Source organism: Thermobia domestica, chromosome 14, assembly GCF_964235325.1.
Source record: "Thermobia domestica chromosome 14, izTheDome1.hap1.1, whole genome shotgun sequence".
Lineage (NCBI taxonomy): Eukaryota > Metazoa > Arthropoda > Insecta > Zygentoma > Lepismatidae > Thermobia > Thermobia domestica.
Window position 1 is genome coordinate 120,744,595 of NC_137467.1, and position 14,534 is coordinate 120,759,128.

The 14,534-nt window shown below is 37.7% G+C and overlaps 1 protein-coding gene across 3 annotated transcripts in view; it reads left to right on the top strand.

Moving 5' to 3' along the window:
• Positions 1 to 11,432, top strand: part of Kr-h2 (transmembrane protein 33-containing Krueppel homolog 2) — a 144,001-nt gene extending 132,569 nt beyond the window's left edge. For all 3 annotated transcript variants that reach the window (XM_081738772.1, XM_081738769.1, XM_081738771.1), the window contains 2 exons: positions 5,748 to 5,881; positions 9,393 to 11,432. In XM_081738772.1, the coding sequence (XP_081594898.1) occupies positions 5,748 to 5,881; positions 9,393 to 9,618 (360 nt within the window). In that variant the 3' untranslated portion in view covers positions 9,619 to 11,432. The remainder of the gene's footprint in view (positions 1 to 5,747; positions 5,882 to 9,392) is intronic.
• The last annotated feature ends 3,102 nt before the right edge of the window (positions 11,433 to 14,534 follow it).

The window sequence follows — 14,534 nt, forward strand, 5'->3', positions numbered from 1 at the left end:
TTCTGCCGAGAATGCGGTGTTAAAATTCCTTCCAAAGATAGTACTGTGAATGTAAGGAAAGTTCTGTCAAGATACTCATTGTTGTTGCTTTTTTTGTTACAATGCGAAGTTTTAAAGATACCATGTAGCAAAAATTGCCAAGGAGAATTACATTTATTATCATTATTAACATCTTGATGTAAATTTACCGCCATGACATTCCTCATCTGTGTGAGGAAACAAATGAGTATGGTTACATCAAGACAGGGCATCCAGGCATATCACATTCGACAACAAATGACAATACACTGGTATCCATGCCATTCGCTTCACTCACATTCCAATAGAACCTCCGGATGCCTCAACGATGGACTGCACCTTTTTTCTGTTTAAATGCGCCTTGGCACAGCGGAGACCTCGCATCTGTAGAAGATGCATGAAGAGGGGTGACTGCGAACTGGACACATGTATACACTGTGTGCAGCATCCTTCAATGGAAACCTTGATGACAGACAATATCCAGAATTCAAAGCCACCAAATGGAATTTCCTAAGGTAGGTGCATCTCGAAATCGTCACTGTAGATTTGAAACCTCTGTATAAGGATTTCGTTCATATTTCATAAATTACTCTTCCAGTAACAACTGCACAATATAGCGTGATTTATGCATTTATCTCAAAAATAGGAGCAGTATGTTTAATACGGTGTCTCTGGACTGTGTAATTGAAATACAAACAAGTGTGCATATTGCCGTATTTTCCAAAGATGTAAGTACATATTACGGCGTCAGAAGTTTAAACCTGTTGCTACTTAAGTATCATACGTCGTTATACTATATGTGGTATCTGTAGGTGTTACATACCAATCTTAATAACTAGTACTAATCTGAATTACTATATTTCAGCAGTAACATTGATATATCCAGGGTGGACCATTTATCTTGATATGCCCTTTTAACTTTTAAAACTAACTGACAAAAAACACTGAAACTTTGTACCATGTAAATATTAGGCAGGGGACATTAGCATACTCTGTGATATCACAAGGTTACCAGTGTTGTCAATCCAACATAGAGTTTTTAAATGACATTACACCAGGGTATTACGTATTTTAAATCCACAAATCAGAGGAAAGCATACAATACCATATTTATTATGCAGTGTTGCAAATTAAGCATGTTACAGTATCACAACCATCAAAAAGCAACCAAGTTTTGGAGATGCTACAACAGTAATCGCGCAAGTAAGACGAACGGGACTTGATGCATATCCAAAGTACGTTAATATCGAATACTACGGCCATCATATGATGTATTTCGAACGAGTAGAAAACAAGTTACAAGGAACTGAAAATTTAATGTTTTCAAGGGACTTTATTTCAAAAAAGTGTTTGGATAAATAACTAATGGCCATAATGCCGTTGACAGCAATTTGAGTATGAAAAAAAGGTTAAAATTTAATATATTGCTTAAAATGGGTGTTTGTGGAAACTTTTTATTTTGCGTCTATAACATTGCAACAATACTTTTTGGAGGTCAGTTTTCACCATATCTCCAGGACGCTTTGAGATATCAAATCACGACATTATGATCTTCATAACCGTTAAAAACCATGTATGCAGTTGGATGAGGTTATCTAACCAGATTTTCAAAATAAAGGCTTTTGAAAAAAGTTAAATTTTCATTCCCTTGTAACTTTTTGTATGTATTCATTTGAAATACATTATATCATGATTATAGTATTAGACACTAAAGTACTTTCGACGTATATTGTCCCGTCTTTCATTTGCGTTATTACTGCTGTAGAGTTTGCAACATTGCGTATCACGTGTGGGATTGTATGCTTTCCTTTTACATATAGATTTGAAATATATAATAACCTGACGTAGTGCCATTTGAAAAAATACAACTTTATATTGAGTTGGCAACACTGTTAACCTTACCGTATCCCAGAATATTTTAAACAATGTCTCCTTGCTGATATTTGCATGGTACATAATTTCCGTTTTTCTTTTTTTCCTATTAGGCTGAAAGTTGTCAGGGCGTATCAAGATAAATGGACCTTCTTCACCCTATATACGCTGCTCCACAAAACTTAAGCAACCCGAGAGAACGTGGTATAAGTGACGTGTGGGGCCCATTCAACACTGGTTAGTGGCATGCACATGCACAAAGACACACAGGCAAGGCGAGCACCCACTCTATCGCATAAGCAGCACCCTTGCAAGGGCGGTGAACAACTTACGCCATGAGGCGTACACCACAACCCAGTAGTGTCCGAGGCTCCAAGCATTGAGTTAGTGGTTCTTGTGTGGGGTACACACCTTGCAATGGCTGGTAGACGACATTTGAGTGACTTTGACCGCGGGCGAATAATTGAGCGGTTGGAATTGGGCCGATCGCAAGTGGAAGTGGCGCAGGAATTCAACGTGAACAAAAGTGTTGTGTCGAGGCTGTGGAGTCGCTTCCAAAATGAAGGTGAAGTCAGTAGACGTCATGGACGAGGCCGTGCGAAGAAGACGTCGGCCGTCAAGGACCGATTTCTCACAATTTCTGCCAAACGTAACCGTCAAGCTTCATGATCTCAACTGGCCAATGAATTGTTTCAGGTTACAGGACAACGCGTGAGTCGTGAAACTGTTCGTCGGCGGCTCAATAGAGCAGGACTGTGTGCAAGAAGGCCTGTGCTGTGTGTGCCATTGAAACTGGAGCACAAACGTGAGTTTTACATATGGTGTCAAGAATATGTTGCATGGAGGAACACCAGTGGGCGCGTATCATGTTCTCCGATGAGTCAAGATTCAGCCTGTCGTCAGATTCTGGTCGGACTTTAGTGTGGAGAGAGGCAGGAACACGCTATCATCCAAACTTCATTGCTGAACGGCCGTCCTATGGCGGTGGTTTCATTATGGTGTGGGGTGGAATTATGCTGGATGGGAAAAGGGACCTCCGTATTGTGCAACATGGCGCTTTGACAGCACAACGGTACCGGGATGGAATTCTCAATACACATGTGCGCAATTTCCGCGGAAAATTTGGCCCAGACTTCCTATTCATGGATGACAATGCCCGCCCACACCGTGCACATCTTGTGTCCGAGTATCTGGAGAGCGAAGACATTACGCGTATTGCATGGCCTGCATATTCGCCGGACTTGAATCCCATCGAGCATGTGTGGGATGCTCTTGGGCGGCGAATAGCGCAGCGCAGTCCACCAGCACGCACTCTCCCTGATCTGCAAACAGCTTTCCTCGAGGAGTGGCGCCATCTGCCGCAAGACTTGATCAACACTCTGATTTGCAGCATGGAGGCCAGATGTCGTGCCTGTATAGCTGTTTGTGGTGGTCACACGCCATATTGACTGGCTATGCCCTCGCACAATCGAGCTTCACCTGTTGAGATATCGTTGTGCTGAACTTTTTGGTCACTCTGTACATCCTAACTGTATAATTCGTCTTCAATTGTATTGCATTGTGCATCTGAAGCGTCTATTTGTTCATTATACTTGGTACAGTGATCTTGTCGTTTTATTTTCTGCCACTTTCTTCGAGTTGCTTAAGTTTTGTGGAGCAGTGTATTATATCTGCAGTGTGGTACTAGGTTTCTACTTGGAAAGAATAACTTACATTACAGTATGTAATTATGAAATTCTTAGATCTGAGTAAGTGAAAACTAAGTACTTTGTATGCAATATATTTCAGCACGGAAATTATTGTAAAACTTCGTCTTCTTCAAGTCATCTGAAGAAAGATATTCTATACGAGGAGAGATCCAAAAGAAAACGGATTGAAAGCGCGCGACCTTTCTAGACGTAAATGAGAGTTCTCCCGCTAAGTGGATTAGGAGAGACCTTCCGAAATCAGTTGCCCAAGCGGCGTCTTCGTAGAGGTTAACGTTTGATCGCATCTTTTTTTCGACTGTTCCTGTTTGCCGCCTGCGAAATGGTTATATGGTATAATTAAAGGAACAAAATGTGTGTGTGTGAAATTTTGCTTATTTTAAGAAGGATGTTGAGTGTTGCACACAAGTTTCTGAGTGGTTTGGGCGCTTTAAACGTGGTGAGATGAGTGTTGAAGATCATGCTCGGTTTGAGCGCCCGTCATCATCATTCATCACGATCGACGAAATTTCAGAACAGACAGAAGTGAGTTGGAGCTAAGTTTGTTTCTCGCCTGCTCACAGAGAATTAAGAAAAAAAAGTCTGAATTTCAGCCAGGACTTGAAAAATCAGATTGAAAGTGACCCAAACTTTTTGACCAATGTCATTTCAGGTGATGAAAGTTGGTGTTACGAATATGACCCTGAACCCAAGCAAGGGTCTAGCCAATGGAAGACCCCTGACCCAAGAAAGCAAAACAAGTGAGGTCGAATTTAAGTTTTTTTTTTTAAATCGTGAAATTGTATACCGAGAGTTTGTCCCCCTGATTAGACTGTTAGCCGGCGTTTTAAGATGTTTGCAAGGGATGTACGGAGGAAACCCCAGGAACTCTGGAGATCAGGTGACTGGTTCCTTCACCATTACAACGCTTCCGCACACACGATCATGTGTGTGAACTGGTATTTAGGCTGTTTCCCACCCTCCGTATTCGTCAGACTTAGCCTCGTGCTGCTTTTTTCTGTTCCCGTGAATGAAAAAAGCTTTTAAAAAAAGAAAGCGTTTTGATGGTGTGGAGACAAAAAAATTCACAGAGGGCGCTTGACTATATCAAAGTTAGAGAGTTCCAGAGGTGCCTCGAACAAATGGGAAAGAGGACTGGATACTTTTTGAAGGAGACTGAATGAATGCCTGAAAAATTAAATAAGTTTTTAGAACAAAAGTTCGGTTTGTTTTGTTCCTCCTCGTAGATGTGCGAAAACCGTGGATTCCAAACCATCTAGTTTTCCTGAATAATATAATAATGTACGACGAAAAATTGATATTTTTTCCCCAATTCTAACCTGCATGACTACTAGTTCAACAGGTGTTTGGTGCCGAAAGCGTTTGGAGCGCAAGGTAATGCTCTGCGTTTGGTAGAGTTTTGAGGAAACAATTCACTTAAGAACTCGTGCCTGATTATTGAACCGTCAATGCCAACCTGTATTCTGGAGTGTATATGCCCCAGAAATACCCTGCATTGGTGAGTGGAAAGCGAACCCTTGTGCGGCAAGATAACGCAAAACCTGATAGCCTCGAAGACGTGGAATAAACTTAAGGAACTTGAAGGAATTTAAGTGACTTCACACTTGACATGTAACCCAGTCGTCACACCCTTGAATTACTACGTGTTCTTGTCCATTGCTCACTTTCTGTGCTCGCTATGCTTCAACAATCAAGATATGATGGGAGACGCAGTCCATGAGTTCTTCGCCTCGAAGGAGAACTAACTGGCATTGGCATGGGGTAGTAGAAGAACTGGTCGAAAGTTGGTGGCTTCAGATTATCTAACCCGATAGTCTCTACTTTGCTAGCCGCTTTCACTGTAGGTTGACATATAAAGCGAATACCCGAAATATTGCAAAAGCTTTGACTCACCCTCGTATACTTTCGTTTTTTTTTCGTTTATTTAATTTTAGTTATTTGAAGATTAATTTGATTGAAGATTCAACATTTATTATATATATAAATATATATATATATATATATTATGTGTGTATGTGTGTGTGTGTGTGTGTATGTGTAAATATGTATAAAATAATTCTGTTTCTTATCTTTGTTTCTGTACTTAAGTATATTAAATTTAGTGTTCATTTTAAAAGAAAACAAACTTTAATCCATTGTGTTATATTGCAGACTTTAGGACAGAATGCATGGTGGGGAGCACGATTACTTATATCTTTGGTTGAATTCCAGTCGCGCAACATTCTGCGCTTGGTGGCATTCACCGAAATATTTCTTATGCCGTTTTCAGTTATTCATGTATTTACGTAAGTGTCTCAAATTTCCTTACTACATCTCTGATTTAGTTGTATAAGGCATTTTATAAATTGTATTGCTACATGAACACGTACCTTCAAACTTCATTAATGTTTATTTTACAGACAAAAGCAGCTTACATAAATTGAGATAGCTGTATTGATAATATGGTAAATAAAAATAACAATAGAAACGTAAGTTTTAAAAATATTCTTACTTGACAACAGTAAATATGATTTCAATTTCCTTGGCCACAGTATCATTTGGAGGAATTTGCTGTAAGGCTGCGTTTCTTATTGAATTAATTAGCCATTACGTTCATTCTTCGTTACTACCTAATGTTTCGAGAAAGCTATTGTTTTCTGTCGCATGACTAGAAGAAATGAGTCAGAATAATGGCTCAGAAATATTACCGACATTAAAAAAAAATTATTGAATTTTGAAGGTATACATTAACATATTATTTTCAAAAACTGTCCCTCCTGCAGATCTGAAAGAATTAATTTCTCGAATCATGTGTACTAGAACGAACTTGCGTCATTTCATGTAATAAATCACTTCGTAAAGTTTGTCCTGTTATTAGAGTTTACCCTATATGTTAAAGTTGTCATAGCCTTATTTTGTATTAGAATAACTTAACACAGCAGTAGAAACCTACTTGGAATAATACATGTATACATAGCATTCCTAAACAAAGGTTAATAAACATAATATTAGTAATACTTCAGGAATCACAGTACACTAATTTTGACAGTCAGTCCTAGAATAGAAGGAAGAATAGTCAATCTGTCAGTGTATCCGGTCAACTAGAGAAACGTATTTTTGACATATAAGGAGAAATGAAAATGGAGAGAGACATTTACCACTACTTTATATAGAAAAGACGTAAGCCAAATTAAAACTGAACTAAAGAGTTGTGAAGACAACGATGAAAATCCTCAAATGTATGAAGAAATAATAGAAGGAATGAGTAATTTCAGATTCTTCACTATATGCTTCGTTCCTTCTAAATAATTTTCTAGATTTCATTTCAGTATATATATGATGAAGAGTTCAGTTCGAAAACCGTATTAAGTCGAACTTTTTTTCACATTTTCCAGCAATGTTTTAATAAAGAGAGAGAGAGCATCTGAGAATAGTTTCAGATATTCTTGGTTTCATTACATGAGGGAAATGTGCTACTTACAGTGTAAAAATTCGACGATGAAAATTGGTGCAAAGAAAGAAGACATTCAAACCTTCAATACATGATTTTTTCTCTTGCGACAGTCAGTATAAGAACCTCAAACGCATGCAACTGCAACTGTTGTTTCCTTGATATCTCCAGATGCTTCTCTGCTTGATTTTTGGACTGTGCTTACAACATATCTGTACAAGTTTCCAGTCTTCCTCTGAAGTTGAAATCTAACAGTTGATTTTCCTTGTTCGTGTACAGTGCTTGTCGCGCATGAAATACCGGATCGTTCCATAAGTAATGCTGCATTTTTGCACCGTGAAGAAAAGAACGGTAACTATCTGGAACACTACTGCTAGTCAGGATAATAATATCCATCGGACTCCACAATACTCAACTCAACCAGTTGTTGAATTTCCCGCTGAAAAAGGTCACCAGTTTTTGGAGGCAGGAAACTGGGTCTCTTCGTTCACGTCATCCTCATCTTGCACTATATTTCCGGAAAAGTAGTTTTGAGGGCTGCGGAAAAGACAGTTGATGCAAAATCTTGTGAAAACCCCAGGTTCAGGGATTCTCTCCCAGTCACATTCTTCAGTCTTAGCGCAGGTACTTCTTGCCGTGTGTGAGCGTGCGTTATCACTGTAGATGAGCATACCCTTGCGATGAATCAGAACAGGACATTTCTCCAGGAATGCAGTCTGTAGACGTTCTAGCTGCTAACAGTTGATATTTGCGTTGATTGTGTGGTTACGTGGTAAGAGCTCAAAATGGATTATCCCACGGATATCTCACCATACACTCAACAATACTTTGTACGGGTAGAGGTTCTGTTTTGACATTGTTCCTGCGTGCCCTCCCCTCCACCTGTCGGTATCCACTGATATTTGTGTAATATGATGTTTTTTATGTATTCTTCATCCCGTTTCACCATTCTGTTCAGAGATGGTTCACGTCTGTGAAGGGCGAGCAGAGAACAGCAGCTGTTCATTGCCGCTACTTCTGTTGAGGCGGATGACGATGAACGGTCAAATGGGTGACATAGAGTTCGCTGGACAGTTTTTCAATAGTTTACTTGGATTTGTCTCCATTGCTGTTCGCAGGGCATCGTTGCCCGCTACGCTACATAGGTCTCCCTTGTGGCTTATCGATGAGGCAGGTCTTTCCAGACTGAAACCTCTAGAAGGCAGGTGTTTCCAGACTGAAACCTCTAGAACTACCTTTGGCACTTTCGCAGCACCCTGACTATATACGGCGTTAATGTTTCATGCCGTTGTGCTGGCTGTATGTCCCTGGTGAAATTCATACATGACATGGTGTGTGTGGTCAGTGGACAATGCCGTAATCAAACATAAGTCAGAATTCCAAAACATGAGTAGACCATTCTACCATTCTTCTATACACTGCTGCACAATGAAGCGCCCTATACGACACGTGCTTTCTCCTTCGCTGTTTGGTCATCAGATGGCATTATTGCAGCGTCATCGAAGAAACATAGCTTATGCGATAAGCTGATAAAATTTATACTAGATGGTTTCTTATTGTATACTCATGTCCAAAATGATTGTCGCATATCATAACAGTCTTGTTGTGCGAATATAATTGCATAATGATATCGCAGGTTACTTTTAATATTGTTACTATGTGTATAACCGGGCAATGTATATATCTGATAAATTTTATAGAAAAAAATATAAATACGAAAATTAGAATAAACACAGCAAAATGTTGCAAAATGGACAAGAAAAGTTTTTTCGTTATATTGTTCTTATTTACAGCTCTTTTGACATGAAATTTACCACACATACTAAATATGTCTCTGCCGATTGTACACATACTAAAAGTGTTAAAAGTACCCTGCGATATCATTATTCAATTATATTCGCACACCACGACAGTTATAGATATGCGACAATCATTTTGGACATGAGTGTACGTCTCACAATATTATGAACCTAATAACATGATATTCCAACACAGAGAAGGATGTACTTGTAATCATAGCTCCCATTAAGTAATAACGCCCTGACCTGTGCGACAGGAATGTGAACTATATCTAAACAGTGAAAAACTTGTTCTACAATTACAGACTGATTTTACTAAGTTAAATTTAATATTTCCTTTGCAAGGAATTTGTATGACAATCTGAGGTTATTTTGAAACTGGTTGCCGCTGACCTTAGTCATTGATGTCTCTCTTTATAAGTCAGTGCCACGAACGAATACGAAAATATACATGAATCATGTAAAGAAAGCACGTACTTGTATTGTTTTTGTTATATATTTATAAAATGAAAACTATTTTTTCTAACAGTTGATATGTTCTGAAATAATAATGTTTGTCTATTGCAGTAAACGAGCTGGCTTGCTGACTCCGTTTATTTACTATCAGTTCCTCATTCTACGGTATTCATCAAGGAGAAATCCGTACACAAGAAACATGTTCGTCGAGCTGAGACTTCTCTTCGAAACCACAGTGAACAAACCAGCGTGCCCAGCTTTCTTAAGAAATATTGTCCATGGCCTGATCTCCTTCGTTAGTCGATTAGCACCACCACCTCAACAAGTTCAGCAATAGGAATAATGAAAACAGACTTTCCTTTTAAAAAAAAATGTAATAAAGGTTAAAGGTATGTAATTTGTTTTAAAATAAAATTGTTGATTATTATTTTGTTTCAAAATTTTGTTACTAAGGCATGCTTTCCAATTAAAAACGGTATATATCCGTATTATTATGTATACTGCGTGTCCCTTTCTTTTGTTATATATCTACTCAAAGAAAACTTCACTAATGTAGATGTAAGTTTAATCTAGGCAAAAATAAAAAGAAAGAAAGTTACGTGATAAGATTAGTGGGGTTTTTCTTAAATGTGTGAAAAAAGCATTGTGTTTGATTTAACACGAACTTAAAAAGAAAAATAAGATCTTTCATTGCATTTAATGAACATAACGCAACTATGCTGAGACGACGGCTCGAAAGACATTATGTAGTACGAAATCTCAGGCAGTGTGTAAGGTACATTTTTTACGACGTGTAAATGATAGAATACTTCTCAAACTAAAATAGTTCAAATTGTTTTGTATTGTAACAGTGTTGTTATTAACACTGTATGTAATGCCAGTACAACAGTGTATCAATTGCAGATATTGATTTAATATATTTACTCATGGGATTCAAGGTGTCAAGTAGAATTAGATACATGAATTGTATATTTGAGTTCTTTTATGTACATGTACGTAAAAAATGAATATTCGGTGATAAGTATTTCTTAATTTCCTATGAAGATTTGATTGTTCTGTTTTTGTAGAAAATGCTGTTCTCTGTATGTTACATATATTACTAAAATCCGTGCTGAAGTTAGTGATACAACTAGACGTATGAGCCATGTGTCCACAGTTTTTTGTGAAGCGGGTGATCTCAGTCATCGTAATACTGATCGATTATAGTAATTTAAATTTGTGTGTTCATAACTCATTTCTTCACTTATTTGTTGAAACTAATACAAGTTCAAAAATATACATATGATAACTTCGTTGACAGAGGAAAATTGTGCCTTGTAATGTAGTTTTATGCATTGTGTTACTGACTCGTTGATAATTGTAATTGGTAAAAATAAAGACTTATATAAATATTAGCAGTAAAAAAATGAAGGTGAGAATGTATACTGCTAATTATCGTATCCTTTCTAAACTTTTAATTGTAATTAAATTTAGACTCTTCTTCGAATGTATCTGTTGTATTATATGGTAATTTCACGTGTGGCATTTGTGTCACTTGCAAATGTTTGAGTATGTGTGCGAGTAGATATGGCATTCTCGGAGAAACATTGAAGAATGTTTTATGTATTGTTACATGTTTCATTGACATATTTCAGTTTCCTTGTGTTTCACCAGTATATAAAAAGCATTAGCGTGGTTGCATAGATATGTTGTGTAGTTTGTTTTGTGTCTAGATTCTTTTTTGTTCGATTGTACATATTGCAGCGAAATGCTGTTGAAAAGAATGTGCCACTGGATGTAATACTTTTTTGTAAGAAATAATTTTTAAAAAATCAAGATATCTATCTGAAATATTTCAAGGTAGTTTTCATGTATATTGTACAAACTGCAGGACAAGCTATGATTTTCAGTACGTTGACAGTTGGGAATTTGCATTGCTAATGACACTGTATTTGATGATACAAAACTCTTGAACATTACCATTCTTTCATATCTTTGGGAATAACAAAACATGAAATAATGAAAGAGAAACCGTGTTCTATATTTTTAATTATAAATTGGGTATTGTTTGTTAAACCGTGCATGCTCATATTTGCAGTGACATTCCACTTGTGGTGGGTTTTGTTACTTTTTTTGTACGATATTAAAACAATAAAAGCTAGTCTAAAAGTACATTGAGCTCTTAAGTTGTGTGATAACTTTTTTGCTAACAAAATGCTATCGAGAGATATTTTCTGTATTTTTTAAAGGCTATTCTTGTCATGAAAAGCTGCAATTTTGCTTATATCTCTCTGTAAGTTCTTCTTCTGTCGTAGGGATAAGTACCGTATTTGCGCGAATACAGGCAGCAATTTTTTCCTAAATTTTAGCTTGAAAACTCATGGTGCGGCCTATAATTGAGATTTTCCTCTCAGATCATAAATCGTCAATTTCAGAATGACATGTACACGTATCTTGTGGGTTGAAATTAATACCATTACAAGTTACTGCAGTTACATTTGTAAACCATCAAACACTTAAGAAGGAAATAGTAGAAAAATATACCTTGTTCTCAAAAATTGTCACCTTCATTGGGTACCGGTAACACCTTACACTGGCACGAAAAACACTTGTACATTTAATAGTTTTATTAACAGGAATACGTATCTGTTATATAGCATATGTAATATATGCGGAATATTTATATACAGTAGCTGTTCTTGAAAGAAGAAAAGCAACTTTGTTTCGCAAAACTGTGTCAGCTTGTTTGTACCCACCAAAATCACGCACAGTCACTTCCCACCATGTCAGCATCATCAGCGTCTGATTCCTCATCTACGATAGGCAATCCAGAATGCTGCTCAGTCACTATAATAAAGAAGGTAGTCTTTATGAGTTAACTTAGTTATGCGAGAGTTAAAGAAGAAGGAGAAGGAGAGAGATAGGTAGATACATTTCAAAGCACTATCTAATTGAACTTCCTCGTAATTTAGTACCGCCGCCTATACTCGTACAATACGGTATTTCATGGTCAATGATTTTATTAAATATTTTATAGTTGCCTTAGTAATTAGGAAGGATCTGAGCCTAACATCAGTAAGATCTTATACGATGAACATTTATTACAAACCAATCGCCACCTACGGGAATCTCCCAAAGATCCGTTCCATGATAAAAATTCAGGTGTTCACACAATGACCTTCATAGTCAAGAAACATCTTGAACAACTCGCAATTGGTGTTGCATAAATACGAGGGGGGATTGGAAAGTTCGTGACCTGACTAGGAAGGAAGCAATTATTGTGTGTTTGTGTACATTAGCTGTGTAGCTATATCCATTGGTAGTCACTGGGTAAAATTTTATTTCTCTGTTGTTTCATGTGAGGAGTTTATAAGGTGCTACGTCGGCGGAAGTGACGGAAATTTATGACATGGAGAAAACCGAGGGCTTAACACCACAAGAAATTCATATGGACATGGTAGAGACCTTAGAAGACTCCTCACTCTGGTATTCCATAGTGAAAAAGTGGGTAGCTTAATTTAAGAGTAGCAGAAACAGCATTGTAGATGAACCCCGTAGTCGACGCTGAAAGCATGCCGCCACTAAAGAAAATGTGGCCTGAGATTTTGAATGACTACAAAATCAAAATCTGAGAGATAGCTGAGGCTGTGGGTATTTCCTATGAGCAAGCACAAAGCATTATCGTAAACGAATTACGGTCTTCTAAGGTGTTCGCGAGATAGGTACCCAAGTTGCTTGCAGTTGAACACAAACGCAATCGACTCACCCTTTCCCATGATTGTTTGAAAGTGGCCCGGAGGAGTTTATTGGCAGCTTTTTGACTGGACGAGACGTGGGTACACCACCATACACCGGAATCAAAACAACAATCGAAGCAATGGAAACTATCTGGATCTATCCCAAATAAAGTCAAACGAAGTTATGACGTCAATTTTTTGGAATGCCAGGGACATTATCCTGATTGATTTCTTGGAAAAGGGAAGGACTGTCAATTCTGAATACTACTGCCCCTTCTGCGACGTTTACATGAGGAAATCAAAATTAAAAAAGGCGAAGAATGCTGGAATGAAAGATGTGTTGTTTCACCAGGACAATGCTCGCATTCACACGTTCCTTGTATCCATGGCAGAATTTCATTCCTGTGGGTTCAAACTGTTGCCGCACTCGCCCTATTCGCCTGATCTGGCCCCCTTAAAATGATTTAGAAACCTGAAAAAGTTTTTTTTTTTTTTGGGGGGGGGTCAGAGATTTTCTTCAGATGCAGAGGTGAAAGTGCTCTGCTGGGATATTTTTCAGGGCTCGAGGAATTATTTTTTAAATGTGGTATAGATGCGTTACCGGAGAGGTGGCGTAACTGTATCTCAGTCGAGGAGCTATTACGTGGAAAAATAAAACATAATTTATCCAAATATTTTTTAATTTTGCAGGTCACGCCACTAACGTTCCAGTCCACCCTCGTATCAAAGGGTCGAAGTGTATATATATATATATATATATATATATATATATATATATATATATATATATATATATATATATATATATTTTAAATAATTATAAAACATACGTTTAGTAGAGAAAGAAATTAATTCCCTGCCTTACTGTAAGCAAGCTCCATGTCTGGTCTGCTGCTGTCGGTGGTAAGAGGGGTGTTTTCTTCTGAATTAAAGCGAACAGACGCAAACATACTGACGAAGCAAAGGAATTTGTGCGTTTGACTTGTTTCTACCAGTGTATTTAAGGTATATTAAATAACAGGTAGCCCGAGTTCGCGTTTAGCGTTCTGATGGCTCCCTGTTCGTGACGTCTTGTGGAGGAACTTTTGTCCATCTTGAAACAGTATACCAACTAGCGTACTTTCGTGTGCAGTATTTCATTTGTTCTCTTGAACGATACCTCGCGATAACCAAGGATGTTATAAAATAGAGGATCTGCCCATATGTATCTTCATCCTATTAACTGAATGAAGCCAGAAAAAACAACCTAGCATTGGACGTCTGATCGGCTACTCTCATTTCCGCAATATATGTTGGCTTAAAACATGGCGATCTTCATATATAGACGTGTAGTGTGTCTTTATTTAAGTCGTTGCTTCAGATTTATATTATATAATGGTTACATACTGCACGCATATGTGTACAAGTAGGAATGAGAAGAAAGTGTCCGAAATGTGTGACGTATGGCTTCACAATTTTATGGCATAGACAGATTCTCTATTTTATAATATCCTTGGTGATACCTCCACGTGACGTCATCGACCACAAAGTATCCTGG